The sequence below is a fragment of the Xiphophorus maculatus genome, chromosome 9 (assembly GCF_002775205.1).
Source record: "Xiphophorus maculatus strain JP 163 A chromosome 9, X_maculatus-5.0-male, whole genome shotgun sequence".
NCBI lineage: Eukaryota > Metazoa > Chordata > Actinopteri > Cyprinodontiformes > Poeciliidae > Xiphophorus > Xiphophorus maculatus.
This window is the reverse complement of record NC_036451.1, coordinates 5,304,147-5,320,151: the sequence shown is the minus strand read 5'-3', so window position 1 is coordinate 5,320,151 and position 16,005 is coordinate 5,304,147. Positions and strand designations below refer to the sequence as shown.

The window sequence follows — 16,005 nt, the reverse complement described above, 5'->3', positions numbered from 1 at the left end:
GTGTGAATATTTTATTGTGATGCTGTAAAATTAAGCGTACAATTTAGCAACTCTAATTGTGCTATTTCCTCATCAGAGACAGCTGTCTTAAATGTATATGCAGTATATTAATGCTGAAAAACTGTAAATGTGGCAGCTTTTAAACCAGGGGTGTCCAAAGTGCAACTCGGGGGGCATTTGGGGTCCCCCGAGTTATTTTGTGCAGCCCTCAAGCACAATTCATCAGATTCAGGACCTTCTTGCTGCAAAACAACTGCATCACCCTACAGTCGTAGACATGTAATACTTGTCACTAAATATTTTATTTGGAACAACTACAAAGCCTTTCTAATAAATCTCCTTTTCTGATACTACTTTGTAAAATATAATATAACATCTATATGCCATGTGTAATATATTATTGTGTTAGCATTATAGCATTAGTAAGAATTTTATACATTTTAAAAACAGTGAAGTGAATGAAACTTTTAAATGGAAACCTTAGGTATTTTATTTTAGCTTTTCCTTGACAAAGATAGAATATAAAAATAATATATTTTTGGTTAAAACTTGTTTTTTCTTACTTACACACAGTGGGTAGAATAACCAGAATCTTTACTTATGTAAGAGACTACTATGTATGTTGTAGGACATTAAGACATTAGTAAAATTTGACTGCATTTTAAAAAAATAATGAAGTAAATAACATTTTAACAAGGGAAAGAATATGTACTGTACTTTTGCTTCTCTCTGACAAAGATAGAATATAAAGACAGAATATAAAGATAATATAAAGTTTTCACTAGCTTCTTTAGTAAATATAAAATAACATTTTACAGCCAAGCTTGTTGCATTTTTGGTTAAAATCTGTTTTTTTCTTCATAAGTTACACACAGTGGGTAGAGCTAGAAATGTGACACTTCATAATAATATTACTCAAATAAAAATAAAAAGTAGACTACTGCTAAAAATATATTTTTTAACTGGTAAAGTAAATGTAGCTAATTGCTGCCGAACAATGAATTTATAAAATATTCAAGTTTTACCGACTTGAATTGAATTGCTGAAATAACTTGTACACTGATATTGTAATTTATTTAGGAGCTACATGTAGTTGACAAAATCACCAACGGAGGATGTAACCCTACAAACTATGATTTTTCTTCGCCCACAGCACCTCCTAGCGGCTTAATCTAAACTAACAGCCCGCTCTAACTGGGCGGAGCGTTTTTTTCCTCTAGCCCCTCCCTCCCATAGTGAGGCCCCTGACGTAGGCGTTAGAGGGTAGCAACAGTTGCCTTGAGACCCCGCCGCGCTATAGTGACTGTAGCCGTGGAGACAGTTACTTACCAACGGGCGCAACACTCAGCAACAGCAGCAGCAGCAGCATCTGGAAGTCACCGAGTGAGTTGGAGAGAGGGAAAGAGAGCAGAACTTTTCTCAAGGCAAAGGTGATTTTATGTTTATAAAATTTAGAGAGTGATTTCGCTTAAAGGGAGAAAGAAACGTATGTTCTCGAACGCGTCTTCCTGAATGTAACTTTCTCCTCTTTCTGGCATCCGCCCCAAGTTGCGAACAGCTTTTTTTTCCCTTCCGTGAAACGATAACATTTCGCTTCTAATGTTCGCTCTGGAGCTGTTCCCAACTTCTACAACACCTTGCTTTCAAAATAGATTATTTGTGACTACAAATCCGAACTAAATCATCACTTTACACTTGTTGCTACTTACGTTGTTTAGTGGAAACCGAGACGTTTCTTCAGCTCAGTTCCAACAGGATGGATGGATGAACGTATAGTAAAGTACGGCTAATGCTAATTCCGTTCCCCGACATGAGAGCAACTTCACTTGTGAGTTTAAACGTGGGTGGAGTTGTTCGGGTTTGCTGTGGGGGTTTCATAGAGACAACACGGTTAAAGTTCGGCCGTTGAAGCGTCGCTTTTTTGGGCCGTTTAAACAGGTGGAAGAGTAGCTAGCTAGCGTTAGCGCCGCTGCTTCTGCTGCTACAACTGTTTCCAACGTCCGCTACTTCCAAACTTATTCAATGTAACGTTCACGACGCAGTTTCTTTCTTTAAATTAATTAAATATGAAACAGCAAACCGAGCTCTAACGTGTTTAAACTTTTTTTCTAGCAGCGTTAGAGTCTCATTAAATCGAGTATTTTAGTTGATTTCCATCAAATTGAAATTTACCCTAATCATCACTTTTACATAATGAGATGAAACAAAATGTATCAAAGTTAGGTTGCTGTCAGTATTTCAGGCCTAACTTTAATAACACGATGTGTTGTTACAGCTAGGTGGTGCCACTGCATGGAGATTCTTAAATATTAGTCTTATTCTAGTGTGGCGTTTAAAGTCATTTTATTAATTTACAGGCATCACCTGACGGTTTACTTAATATTAAGTGATTGGAGTTATCTTTAGACTTCCCTCTTTCACAAGTTACTCTTATTAAATAAACTCTTTATAGCAAAGTGGTTGTTAATAGGGAAGTTGTAGAGCTACACATTTTTCTTTGTTCAGCTGCCAGCTATTTTGTCCATTTGCACAGCAGAAAATCCATCTGAATCTCAGCCATAACTCTAAAGAGAAATGTTAGATAAAGTTCGTCCCTTGTGATAGTTAGTTGCCCTATCATCCATTTTATAGCATCTTTTGACAACAAATTATATTCTTATCCTTTCAGGATTTTGCCTCAGGAGGTACATTATTTATGTTAACATAAAACATCCCACCAGATTCTTACTTGTATTTTATGCTGTTAAAGTGAAAATGATTGTTTGGTATATGCAGTGAGCAAAGATTTAGTTGATAGTTTCCAATCACTTCTTTTATTTTTTTTAAGTTGATTTTATGAAATCTATAAATAACAGAAAATGTTTTCTCAACTTTCTGAATAAAATGAAAGAATATTAAGTTTTAACAAAAAAGTTGATTGGAAAATACAATAGTTTCTCTCTAACAGGCAATATTTACGGAGGTCTCTGCATCACTGAAAGTCTCCACATATTGTAAAATTTTACTGATTGTAGAAAAGAAGACTCTGAGCAACTAAAAATTAAGTTAAAGTAAATGCTATCATGTCTCCTTTACAAAGAAAATTAAAATAATTACAGTTTTACTTTTTTTTTTTTTTTACAAATGTGAAATTGTTAAAAAAATAAAATAAAATCAAAACCATAAGATAATCCATGTGTTTCCTTAAGCACCTTTAAAATAAATAACACTGATATTCAACAAAATATTTGAGAGGAAAAAGGTTCAGATTTAGTGTGACGTGTACTGTTGTTACATTCATTTATTGTAGCTCTATAGGAGCCAAAGTGAGATTCACTCTTTCAGAATCAGATGAATGGTAAAAATATGCCACAGTTATTCCCTGTTGTGCAATGCACATTGGTATTGTTGACCGACTCTTGAAGTTGCAGCATCTAATAATCATCCGGCAGCGTCACTGTTTCCTGTAACTCTGTGCTTATCCACACTTCAGCTGGAACTGTGTTATGACTCCAGATGACAGTTGACAAGACAGTTGAGCGATCATATTGTGTTTTACACCTCAGGTATTTTTCTGTGATCAATCATTTATAAATTCCTCAATGTTTGGGCCAGGGGTGATGTCACACTGTGTGTGTGAGACAGCAATCAGCATTACCAAACTCTGAAATTAAACAGGATTTGTCTATTATTTCAAGGAAAGAAATTGCATATTAGAGAGAAAGATATTAGATTCTTATCTGAATTGTGTGATTTCCAAAATAAAGCATTTCCAGCTCCAGCATGTTACATGACAGACAAAATGAGACTCTAAACAAAGATACAACTGAGGAAATTTCCTGTATCAGCTTTCTGTTGACATCTAACTTCCTGTTGTAGCAGTCTGAATGATGAGCCGACGCGGCTCTCTAGAAAATACAGTTCTGGAAGCTTTTAACCCTATTTCTCCTTCACCGACACTTAAAATAGCCGATTCTTCTTCACTCAGTAACACCTTACACACCAAACAGTGTTGATTTCAATTCTACCTGGAGCTGGAGACTGGAGCTTTAGTTTGGATCAGGGCAGGACAATATTACGGTACATTGACTGGCAGATTGTTGATTGTTACCAGATGATTTCTCAGTACATCTCTGTTCTTTCAACATGTTTCTAATAAGCATATTTTTTTGAATATTTGCACTTACATATTGAAACACAGAAAGGGTTTTGGATGACTTGGACAGATCAAACATTTGGAATCAACTTCAAGTTTCTATTTTTGATTTCTGCCTTAAAAACCGATTTGAATTTTATGAATTTTGGTATTTACAGCATAAATCTGACTTTCATTGATATGCTCCCTTTTCTTCAATTCATCTTTAGGTATAAAATTTCAGATCAAATCTGTTTCCTTTTATGTAAAATTAATTCAGTTATTCTTTACATGATTATATAGATGAAAGTGAATGTCTTGAAATGTGAAAATATTGTATATGTTTGGATTCTTTCAGCTACATAGTTTAACTCCTGAAGAAATTTAAAGCTTTGTTTTGAAGTGAGAAACTTTGATTAGTCAGACATTCCTCCCAGCAGCAATAACACCAAATCATAACCGTGATATCAAAGCGATGACTCTGCTGAAACTGCGAAACCTCCACTCGCCCCACCTCCCTGTCTAAGTGTGACATTGTTATGTTTACATGGCAACTTGATACACAAAAACACAGAAGGCATGGAAAGAAAAGGGGTCAGAGAGGGCCAGGGAGTGAAATGTCCTCATCAGGTATATTTTATCTCCCTCATTCTGGCTGCTCTGCATACCTTCAGTTTGTAGAGGCAGGTCTGAGAAAAGGTATGTGGAAAGCACTTGATGGAACAGAGCAGAAGTAATTGAGGAGATTGTTGTTTTTAACTTTCTGTTTTAGGTCACGTGTTAGCTTTTAAAATTTGAGGAATAACCTATTTTAACTCTAAGCACAACGCTGGCTTGTAACTTAGCAATAAAGAGTTTCTGCTCTGTGTTCCATAAAGTATTTTGATGGATTATTGTATTCCATTAACAACTCTTAGTCATTTTGCATCTTGTATGTTTAATGGATCTCTATGTGTGCAGTCAGTAAGCAGCAGAACAGCTGCAGAGATCTCCTGGGCAGTGGGTGACCTAACACAGCCTTTAGTCAATGTGTGTATGAATTTTTTGTCTGCATTCATATCTGTATGATGTCAGTGTTTGCCGATGATGTATTTAGCAATCCTGGTGAAACCATTCACTTAGATTATACATAAAAAGTTGGATTTGTACAGTATCATAACCTTGAATAAATACCACGGTTTCAGGTTATTATGGTACTGACATAAACATTAAAAACAAATGTATGATTTAATGTAAGGAGCAATTATTCTAACTGGCTCAAAAATCTTTATGAACCAGTTAGATGGATTATAAAAAAAGATCGGAAAACATTTCCAGACAGCTGAATTTCTAAAATAGCCTGACAAAATGTTGGCGCCTTCTTTCATCCAGCTGAGCAGCAGTGTATAGCAACACATGGAGAATGGTTATTAGTTTTTCTATGCTTCAAACAGCTGGAAAAATGAAACTAGAAAAATGTAGCTGCTTTCCAAACCATAATACTGTATATATACTTCTTCTGGTGAGTGTTGTGTGTCAGATAGAGCTGCACTTGCTTTGGAACGTGAGCTCCTTGGCTATTTTTGCTCACATCTTTGTCATATTTTAAGACCGTTTTAATGGTTTATTGCAGAACTCGAGTCGTGGCATGTCAGGAAATCACAGAGCGAAACTGAAGGGCTGAGAGGAGAATGCCTCTCGGGGGGCTTGTTAAGCAGAAATTAATAGTGCCATTAATGCATTTGAAATGTTACAGGTTCATACTTTCCACAACTCACTGGTCTGTTAAGTGATGCAATATTATCTGTTGATAGCAAAACTGTCTCTCTTGCTTTAAGTTTGTCTGAAAAGATTTTGGAAAATGCGAGTTTTCGCTGCTAGGAAACGGAGAAACAACTCTTGTTGTTCCCTCAGAAAATGCAGTCACTGATTCGCCCTGGTGTAACGGTAACAAGCTGAGGCTTGTTGTGAAATGAAATGTTTTTCAGTCTGTACCCTCTGTCTGATTGTATGTGTCGGCTACATACCTTGCGTTACACCTGCTTGTTTCGTGGCTACACAACTGGTAATTAAATTTCCTGCCACAAACTGAAGACAAGGCACCAAGATTTGCATTACAATGACCCACCCACTCTCTGAGTTCAGGCAGATTGCTGCGGACCCCATTTGCTCCCACTTTTCCTTTGTTTTGCTGAGTTAGAGGCTACTTAAGAGATAGCAATTTGGTAATAAAGAAGATCTGTTCGTGTGAACCTGCCTTAAACTTCTAAGCAGGCCGTAGATGATTCTTTTGGCTGTGAGTAAAGAATGAATTTGAGGTGGTAGATTTTCTGGTCAGTGTTTCACATTAAACCTTTTAAGCCGTGAGAAACAACTTTGTTTCAGCCTAAATGTGGAGGTGAATTTACTGCCTTTAGTGTTGATTTTTAACCGTTTTCTCTTCCTGCATCTAAATGTGAGTTGTATTGTGTTCTTCTGGGAGGTATTTATTACTTTAGAATATGTTTTTGCATGGTAATAGAGATTGTGTCATAATTTTATCCTGTTTCTGGATCAAAAAGCAACCTCTAGCTTTTGTTTTCATTGGTCAAGAGTTGAAAGCTTCTAAATTAAAGGTAATTATGGAACAAAAACCTCTTAAATTCTGTTAAGGACTTGTTGCTGGTTCTGATGTTCACCTCCCAGCAGGACGGTGATGCTAAACATCTAGCCAGAGTTACAACTGAATGATTTGGATCAAGCACAGTAAACTCTTAGAATGGGCCAGTCAAAATTTAGACAAATAATCGGTGGAACATATGTTCAGTTTTTTTTAGAGGTTTGGGTGGATCTGCAGTGTTTAAAATTAGCTTGGCTAATTTTACCTTTGAGATCTTTGTTGAATAGCACAAAAGTCATGCAGTTTTGCAGGCAGTTAGTTTGGATGTAAGACTGTAAACCATGAAAATCCATTAGCTTTCTGAAATGGTGTCCTGGAGTCTGTTCATGACAGTTCTTATTAAAACAGAGATGAATTGGATTATGCTTTTTCAAAGCTTATGTTTATTTAGGATTATAGTTTGTTTTTATATGAAAAAGCACATCCAGGATTAGTCATTTGATGAAACACCTCCAGCTTTTCACCTGAGGGTGTGTGTAACCTGGGATGGAGTTTTTAAAAAAAGCATAAAATGAAAAGATATTCTGAATGTGCTCAGTTTGCTTTTGATTCAATATTTTGTACCATTGTCGTTTTGCTAGAAATTGAGCCATTGTGAAGAAAGAGATTAATAAGATTGTAGGGAATTTCTAGCAGCTAGGATTTACTTAAAGCAAGTATTGTGGAAATAAACATGTAGGCCATGTGTATCTGAATCTGCCACAGGCTCTGTGTACATTTGATAAGCATCAAGTACTTAACTCTGAGTCTGACGGTAAGATGTGAGCGCAAAGAAAAGACACTTGGATCTGTCTCAGATTCAAAGCACTGATGGCTTATTGTCAAATACTTCCTTTAAAGGCATACTGTAACTACAGTAGAGTGATAACTGAGCCAGGCCTCTCTGCAGTTAATCCTTGCCAAGAAAGTTGACTTTTTTAAGTGCAATGTGATGCATATCTTAGGTTTCCAGATTAAAAATACTGCACAATTTGTTTTTATTCAGCCAAAAGCATTAGGGCCAGGCTAAGAATTTTTTGTTGTAATTGCTAGAATAAGGTCATAACATTAGCAGATTTTTTTTTATCAAAGTATGAGAAAGTAATTTTAATGAAAAGAAAACCTTGATGGAGTTAAGCTTTGACGTGGCCAGCTCTTCAAGTCTGGAAACTTTTACTCCCTTCTTTCCTTCACAGTTATTTGCTCAATCTTTTTAAAATACTGCTACTGATAATAAGTTGATGCTAATCTGTTAAAAGATTACATCTTTTCTTATTTGTAAAATCAATACCAAAGTATAAGTTAACAAGATGCTCAACATTGCTCATTTTATTTGTAAATAATTTGTCATCTGAGAGTTACCATAAAATTACTACTTAATTTTTTTGATATTACCATTTTATTGTGGTAATATTCTGAATTTATTCTTGCGTTATTACGGCTTTATTCTGGTAATGTTATGACTTTTTTCCTCTATTATTACAACTTTATTCTTATTTCGATTGTCATACGACTTTATTCTCTTAACACTGATTTTTATTCTGGCAATATTATGACTTCCAACATTGCTGCTACTCACCTATCATTTTGACTTTATTGTACAACTTCCCATAATATTTTGACTTTATTCTAATAAATCTTTTTTCTTATAATATTCTGACTTTATTCTTGTAATATCATAACCATTTCTTTTAACTCCATCATACAAATCAGACGCTTTAAAACGATTTGCTGTAATTTGTATAACTTTCTATAACGTACACTTCTAACTTAATTTTTAATCACTCCATTGATACTGAATGGCGCTAACTTGGCCTTGTTTACTCAGTAATAACTTCCACATCAGTGTGTGGCCAGGGCCAGCTCCAGTTTCTACTTTCTGACGGGTGTGATCAGCGATCAGGGCCAGTCAAGCGGGAAATTAGCCAGTTCCGGTCACCAGCCGATTTCTCTATATAATTCTAGTGTGTCATTATTGTAGCTTGACATCAGACAAATAAGTGTGATGGAGAGGAATGCCCACGCATTAATATAATCTGATAGCATCGCTGGTTGCCTTCATCTCTTCCCTCTTCCCCCCTCGTTTTCTGTTGGTTGATTTTTCTGGTTTACGGTCAAGACTCAGATTGTGGAATTTTATTAGATCAGCCTCAGATCTTAAGATACCAAATTGTAAGGATGAGGGTAAGGGGTAGATAAAGGTAGGAGGCAGTGGAAATTTGGAAAGGGTTAGATGAGGTATGGTGTGGGGGAGGAGGTGGCGAACATACAATCTCCATGGCAGCAGTTTGATCTTTCTCTCTCCGTGGCTGTCAGGTCTGCAGTGCACACAGTGACAGAGTGGACAGGTTGTGCTGATGGCCAGAGGTGGGGAGGGGAGGAGTATTCTTGGATCAGAGGCAGTGGTCGGTTCCTCTTTTCTCTGTTAACCCCCCCAGCTCTGCCATCTGCAGACACCGAGAGCTGCTTTGATTGGATTAGCCATGAATTAATGAGACAAGCTTGAAGAGCAGCTTCTGCTGTGGAAATCTCTCATATCTTAATTTGCTCTTTGTGTGAGCATGTGTGCATCAGATTTGATTTTTCCCAACATAAATAACTTTAAAAATATATTTAAAACCATATATTTAAAGGTAAAACAAATGTTACATTTTAATGAAACCTGTTGCTTTTTGATGAAGAGTAAAGCTAATGTAGACACTTGCCTTCCTCATATCTTCTTTTAAAGTGTTGCTTTAGTTTGAAATGAGTTTTCACTGAGTTGAAAAAAAAAACAGTTGCTGAGTTGTTTATTGCCTCATCTGACCAGGAATCTTTGGAAAAACTTCTGCCTGACTTGTGTGTTTATTTTTTTCAATGTTGGAGGTATAAAGTTTCTAGAAAAAAAGCCATTGTTCTCTTTATGACTCAAACAGTGTTCCTTCTTTTGACCACTAAGTGGTTACAAAGTAACAAACTTTATCAAGCCATAGCAAAAACATTCACAGCGAGTATCAAGTCTGTACATTTCTATGTGGCTTCAGCACTAAAATAACTCTGCCCTGAGGCCCCCCTGCTGTCTGAAATTAACAGCTTACATAGTATTTATTGTTGTAAGTTTCTACTTAGCGTGAGATGGAGGAATCAGGTGGGGGGATGGCATTGTTTAGTTTGGGAAGTATTCTGTTGGTTGCGTAGCAACAGGCTCCTGGAAACGGGAGTGGACGGTGTTGCCACTAGCAACCGTTGTTGCTCTGCAAACAATGTGGGCCGGTGCAAACACGAGCCAAGACTCTGGGCTCCTGCTTTTAATTGAACATCTGTATGTGTTTTTCAGCGATTGAGCGCTGTTTCCGTTTGTTCTATCAGTGACACAGCCTTAGATTTTGTCTTTGCTGTTGACATGATGAACTGTGCAATTACTGCTTGTTATAAAGTTTCTTGTTTCTGTGAAGCTTGGGTATTTTTTTAATGGAGGAGCTGCTGTGATGCTGCTAAGTGCTCTTCAGGGATTTACTTGCATAAAAATCAGGCTCAAAGACTTAACTTGAAAACAGACTTTTTGGATGAAGTTGTCTTTGTGTTGGACTCAGAAAAGACTGGCTCTTAACATCAGACTTCCCTGAGTATTGGTTTTTGCAACAGTGTAATGTGCCTCATGCTGTGTTCTACCTTTGTGCCTTTCTGAGCTGCTGGTGGGGAATTTGTGTGACTTTTAACCTTATCCAGACATGAAGCAGAAGGACTTCTCTAAGGCCCCATTCTTTGTTCCTACTCTAACTTAATGATTTGGCACACTTCAGCCAACTTATTTAAAGTTTGACTTTACAGGATGAAATCATACAGGTCAGCAGCACCCAGTTCTAGTTTGTTTTGTACCATCATGACATATTACCACCCACTCTTTAATGACATAAATTGCCCCCTAGGGTTGTGTCACTTCCTCTGGTGAAAAAGACAAGTTACAGAGAAAAATTATAGGATTGCTGCCATGTATTTATAGCCTGGCTCACACTTTGGGTTTAAAATCCCAGACTTCAGTGATATTTGAAAGTTGCAGGAGCCTTTTAAATGTACACTTGTTTATGTTGTTCTCAGGCATACAAGTTAGGAATGAAACTATTTTGTAAAATACGAGAACCCGTTTACAGGAATTGCTTTTGTTATCCCGAGAAACTTTTAAGATCTATCTATTTTAAATATTAGGAACATTTACATTTCACCACAGGTCTTATTGACTCAGTGTTAGTCATGTAGACAGATCATTATCTTTGTGACTTTGCATTGAATATGTCACTGGAGGCGCAACAGTGTCCCAAGAAAACCACATTACTAAAAGTAATTGCTCTCTAGAACTGAGGAAAGTTATATTTCCAAGCTAAAGGAAAATGCACTGGTTTTCATACTATGCTGTTTGCAAGATTCACCAGTAAATCAAGATGCATCGATCAAAAAATTTTCTGACTGCTTTATAATCACCAATTCTGTATTACTCTGACCTTTTACTTGTTTGAGCTTTTTTTTCAATATCTTTATCAAAACTGTAAATAACAAAATACTCATTTCTTTTTTCTGGATGAATGTAAAATTCAATTTCTCAAAACTATTAAAATTGACTTTGTAAGTTCTCATTCTCCTCACTGGAAATCTAAAATCCTCCAGGTTATTGCAGAATTGTCTCTATAAACCAGTGATTTAGGGACCCATCATCACCCTTGCTAACAAGCAGAGACACAAGTCAATGAGATTTTTCAGTCAATTTTTAAAAGTTCATTCACTTATTCATGTATTATTCAAGACATCACAACCAGAACAGTTGGTTGCAACAATGGTTATCAACTCCCATTACTGGACATTATCCCATGTGTATGTAAATTATGGAATGAGGCAGATGGAAGAAGTTGAATATGTGACCATAAGTGACACAAAGCAGTTCCACTAGATTCTAAAAATATTGCATATTATTGCCTATACATGTTGATTATTGTTATTATTGCTTCCTTTAAGATTTTCAGGCACTGGTTGCTTTTACTCCCCACTTAGCTGACGAGGAATGAGGCAGAAGGAAAAAGGTGAAGACGTGCAGTAAACCCCCCGGGGCGTGGTGTTGAACTCTAGAAAGCTGCGCTGAGGACTGTAACCTCTAAAAGAGGCATCTGCTCTACCAGCTGACCCACGCTGCGACTCCAGAGTTGACATTTTAAGTTGTCTATATCATGTTATGCTATTGCTTTTATTTATTGCGGTGGTTAGCATTATTAACTGCTACTCTTTGTGTTGAGTCATACCTTAGATGTGAAACTTACAAAAGATTGCCAACACTTTGTAATTTAGCATGTTTCATGTCATTGCTGTTAGTTTCTGCTTTCTGCTATCTGCTGATATTTCCCTCCCAATGTGACTTCTTCCTAGAAGTTTCTAAATCTTTTTTGAATTCTGTGATGCAATTTTTGAAAGCCTTGTTGACTTTTTGTCTTATGAAAAGAAAGGCTAACTCAGTCCTCTTCACTCAGAAATGACTTCCAGACTGAAAAGGGTTATCTATGGCCTTTTTGCACCTAAGAATTATGAGTTTACTAAACAGGAAAATTTTTTGGGGGGTTTCTTACTGATTAGACTGTATTTAATTGAATCTAATCCATGTAATATGACTTTCATCTTGAGATGATAATTTGAATGGATACATTATTATTACACAGAATCTCTTTCAGTTAAGTTGGTTCTGACTAAAATTGCTAAACTTTGCCTTAGACAAAACTAAACCTAATTATTCAGTAAAGAACCTATATAAAACGTGCTAGTCCTTAATTTCTATCATGATGCAGTGTTAAGCAAGTGATCTGAAATTCCTACATCTCATAGTGAACACAGTAGCTTGTGTGATTGTTTGAATGAATGATGATCATATTTTCCTGAAATGATCCACCCAAGCAGATGTTTTTCTGTGTGAGCTCAGCTTTTTTCTTCAGAGCTATTCGTATTTATTTCCACTTCCTTTTTGTAACCCTGATTTTGTAGTTCTAAGCATTTTTAAAAAATTTTGCAGAGGATGGTTTGGGTTCTTTTATTCGTCTCACAGCTTATGAATCCTGTCGACTAACTTTGGTTTATTATTTGAAATTGAAAGTCTTATCAAATAAATATAACAAACACACATACAAGCTTTACAGGGTTTCACCCAGTGTATTATAAGCCTGGCGGGCCACCAGGCTTTACTTGCCACCCCCACCAGGCTAAGCATTATTTGTTCATTTTAAATCATTTGTTTATTTACTGGCTGGTGTTTTTAATACACCAGCCAGTAACAGTAAAGACGGATTAAGTTAGGTTTACAGATGACAAATTGAACTGGGTGCAAGGGAGTGCACACCAATTGTGCCGGCCTTGTACCTACCCATTGGCCTCACACGTTATTTCCAAATTATGATGCCTGCCTGGGCATGTCCATATATTTGTAATTTTTTACATTTACCAACACGTAAACACGGTTTCCTGGAGGAAGTCTTACATTTTATTGTCAGTAGCATTGAGCTAAACGTCCTTAGGCTTTTCTTAAGGGTGTTTTTGCTTTGTAAACATTTTGAGTCCTCACTCCATATTTATTGTGTTTATAAAATGCATAATGGACAAAAAGTTCCTCATCAAATAACTTAAAATTGGTTCTTTACTCTCTTGTTATGTGTTGGCTTAGCTATGATTGAAGTGGGGCTCGTCAGAGATGGCTTACTGGAAACTGAAATAACAAAGTTATGCTCACTAACTGACTAATAATCATAGGATGTCGAGATCAGGCTGTCTCTTGTAACTTTTCACAGATTTTTAATCTTCCGTTGGTCTGCTAACTATCCTCGTAGCCCCAGGTTTTCTGCCATAAGCTTCATCTTGCTCATCAGTTGAGCCCACCGCCCAGCTGTGCTGTCGTATCTCTCACCCTTATTATTGCTGCTCTCCTCCCCCTTTCCCTCTTTGTGGTCACACTCAAGAGTTCCTGTGGAAGAGCTTTATAAAAGAGGGATGAGGATGGGGAGTGAACACAGAGGGGCGGGGGGTTGACTCATGATGGTCGTCATGGAGTCCTCACCATAGCAACCGACAAGCGTTTACAAAGCATTGAGGAATTTCCTCATATCAGCTGGATTATTGGAGCCCATGGAGACGTCTCTCATTTAAAACTCATGCTGGATATCGTCAGGACCTTAGCAGGGGCTGAAACCCCACTGCCGTTTTCATCTTTCCCCCCTTTTTCTTTTTTTCAAAAAGTAGGGAAGTTGTGTTTTTTTTTTCTTCGCTGTCTTCCCCCTTGCAGTACCATTCTTGTGCATGCCTTACCCCAGCTCTTTCTCTCTGTGTCTTTGATTTTTAAAGAGCCTTTGTGTCACTCCATTTTTAGCTCCCCTTTGCTATGCTGCACACATTGTGACCCAGTGGAAAGCAAAGTGGTGGCAGTGGGTTCGGCCTTCAGGAAATGGTGCAGTCTTGTTGGTAATTTTAGCTCCTCTGCTGTAACTTTCTCACATGATTCTGTTCTGATAGTAGATAGTGTGGGGTACTGTTGGGACCTCCTATTTTTGGCGTTGATTAAAACCAAATGATATCCAGTGGGTCACTGAAAGTTTTGGTGACGCAGCTTGACTTGGTATAGCCAAAACACTCTGCCAAGTCTTTTGAACGATGATTACTATAATTGACTGTTTTTAGTATCTCAGTTAGCACAAGTAGCATAAATAAAACAACAGCTACTGTTTGTTTCTTAGTAAATCTGGATCCTCATCATAACCCTGAAATTTTGCTAACATTTCCAATCCCCTCATTTTCAAAGACAGACGAATAACTTAAAAGGTTTAAACCAATCACCTTTGAGGTTCTCCAGTTGGCCTTCCTGTTAGCAGCTCAAAGTCTCTTTCTTATGGCTGAATTCAACCACAGGTATGTCTTGACATGTCATAGGACATACATTTTCCCTTTTAAACTGCACTTCCCCCTTTACTGTCAACTTACTGACTTTGTTGTTATATTTACAGTATTCAAACCCCTCTTGTTATTCAGTGATCAAAAAAGACTAAAAATGAATCTGGTGACCTTTTATGCTTTTGGAGACAGCAAAAGTCTGAACAAAACCACCCAAACCATTCAGTTCAGAAAACTGAAACAACTAAAATCCATAAATAAAAACCTAAGCAACTGCTAATATCCAGCTTGTGGGTCTCTTTTGCTGATGTCAAATTACATATGTTATTATTTTACATATGTTGTTTCTTTCTTTAGTTACTTTTGGTGACTTTTAGTCATAGCTACTTTATTTTCGAAAAAATTACAACAAAGAGGGTCTGGTATGTTCATTGACTGCAAAAAAATTGGATTTTTCATTTTCTGACTGACCAGCCAGTGACCAGGACAGATTCTTGATTCAATTCTTTTTTTAAAGGTTTCATTGGCTCTAGTGGCCTTTACTAGAGCCACTAGTAAAGGTCACTTTTACTAGTGGCTTTTACCGACGTTTACTGACAGGAAAGTGGATAATGAGAGATTGGGAAGAAATGCGGCAAAGATCAACAGGCTGGGACTCAAACCTGTGACAGCTGCGTTGAGGAATAAGGCCTCTATACATTGGTTGTGCTTTACCCTGCACCACCATAGCACCCCGAATCTCTAGTTTTAAATCTTAATATTACCTCTGAATGTTTTGTGAAAGTTTTGTTCCAGATTAGTGTATTATCTCATATTTATTTTCACTCTATGAATTCTAGTATGCAGAACTCAGAAGCAGCATCAGACCCCCCCACTGGTGTGGCAACACTACGGACATCATCATCAGCCCAGGCTCCTGTGGTACAGCCTGTCCCAGCCTCCCAGCAGGTAGGGACCCCGCCCATCAACCCACCTGCTGTTTCTATAAGGACAGGAAAAAGCCTTCATTGATTGGACTTCCTAACCCTGGATAGGATACAATGTCATTCAGGAGCTTATTGTAAATATTTTGAATGATGTTAAAACTGAAAGCAGTAAATTCTGAATGTGCTAAAGATTAACTGTACATGTAAAACCAGCAGAAATAGTGTTACATTTATTATTTATCAGGAATTTTAAGCTATACTATTTAAAGTTCATAACTGGTGTCTTTTTTTATCAGTTGGTGACACAAATGAGCTGCTTGATGGCAGAAAATTGGACTGCATGCCACATAAATAAAGCCTACACCTCTCATCTCATTTCCATGTCGCTCGTTCCATTTCTCTGTCTTCACTGCTTTTGTTTTTCAGTAAAATGTCGACATTATCTTTTCCGAAACAATGAA

At 37.1% G+C, this 16,005-nt stretch overlaps 1 protein-coding gene across 4 annotated transcripts in view; it reads left to right on the top strand.

Annotated features, from left to right (window-relative positions):
* The first annotated feature begins 1,287 nt into the window (after positions 1–1,287).
* Positions 1,288–16,005, top strand: part of rfx2 (regulatory factor X2) — a 34,388-nt gene continuing 19,670 nt past the window's right edge. For 3 of the 4 annotated variants that reach the window (XM_023339455.1, XM_023339456.1, XM_023339453.1), the window contains exons 1-2: positions 1,288–1,430; positions 15,458–15,566. In XM_023339455.1, coding sequence (XP_023195223.1) covers positions 15,459–15,566 — 108 coding nt within the window. In that variant the 5' untranslated portion in view covers positions 1,288–1,430; position 15,458. Of the gene's footprint in view, positions 1,431–1,605; positions 1,829–15,457; positions 15,567–16,005 lie in introns of those variants that run through there. The other variant, XM_023339454.1, reaches the window with a different exon arrangement.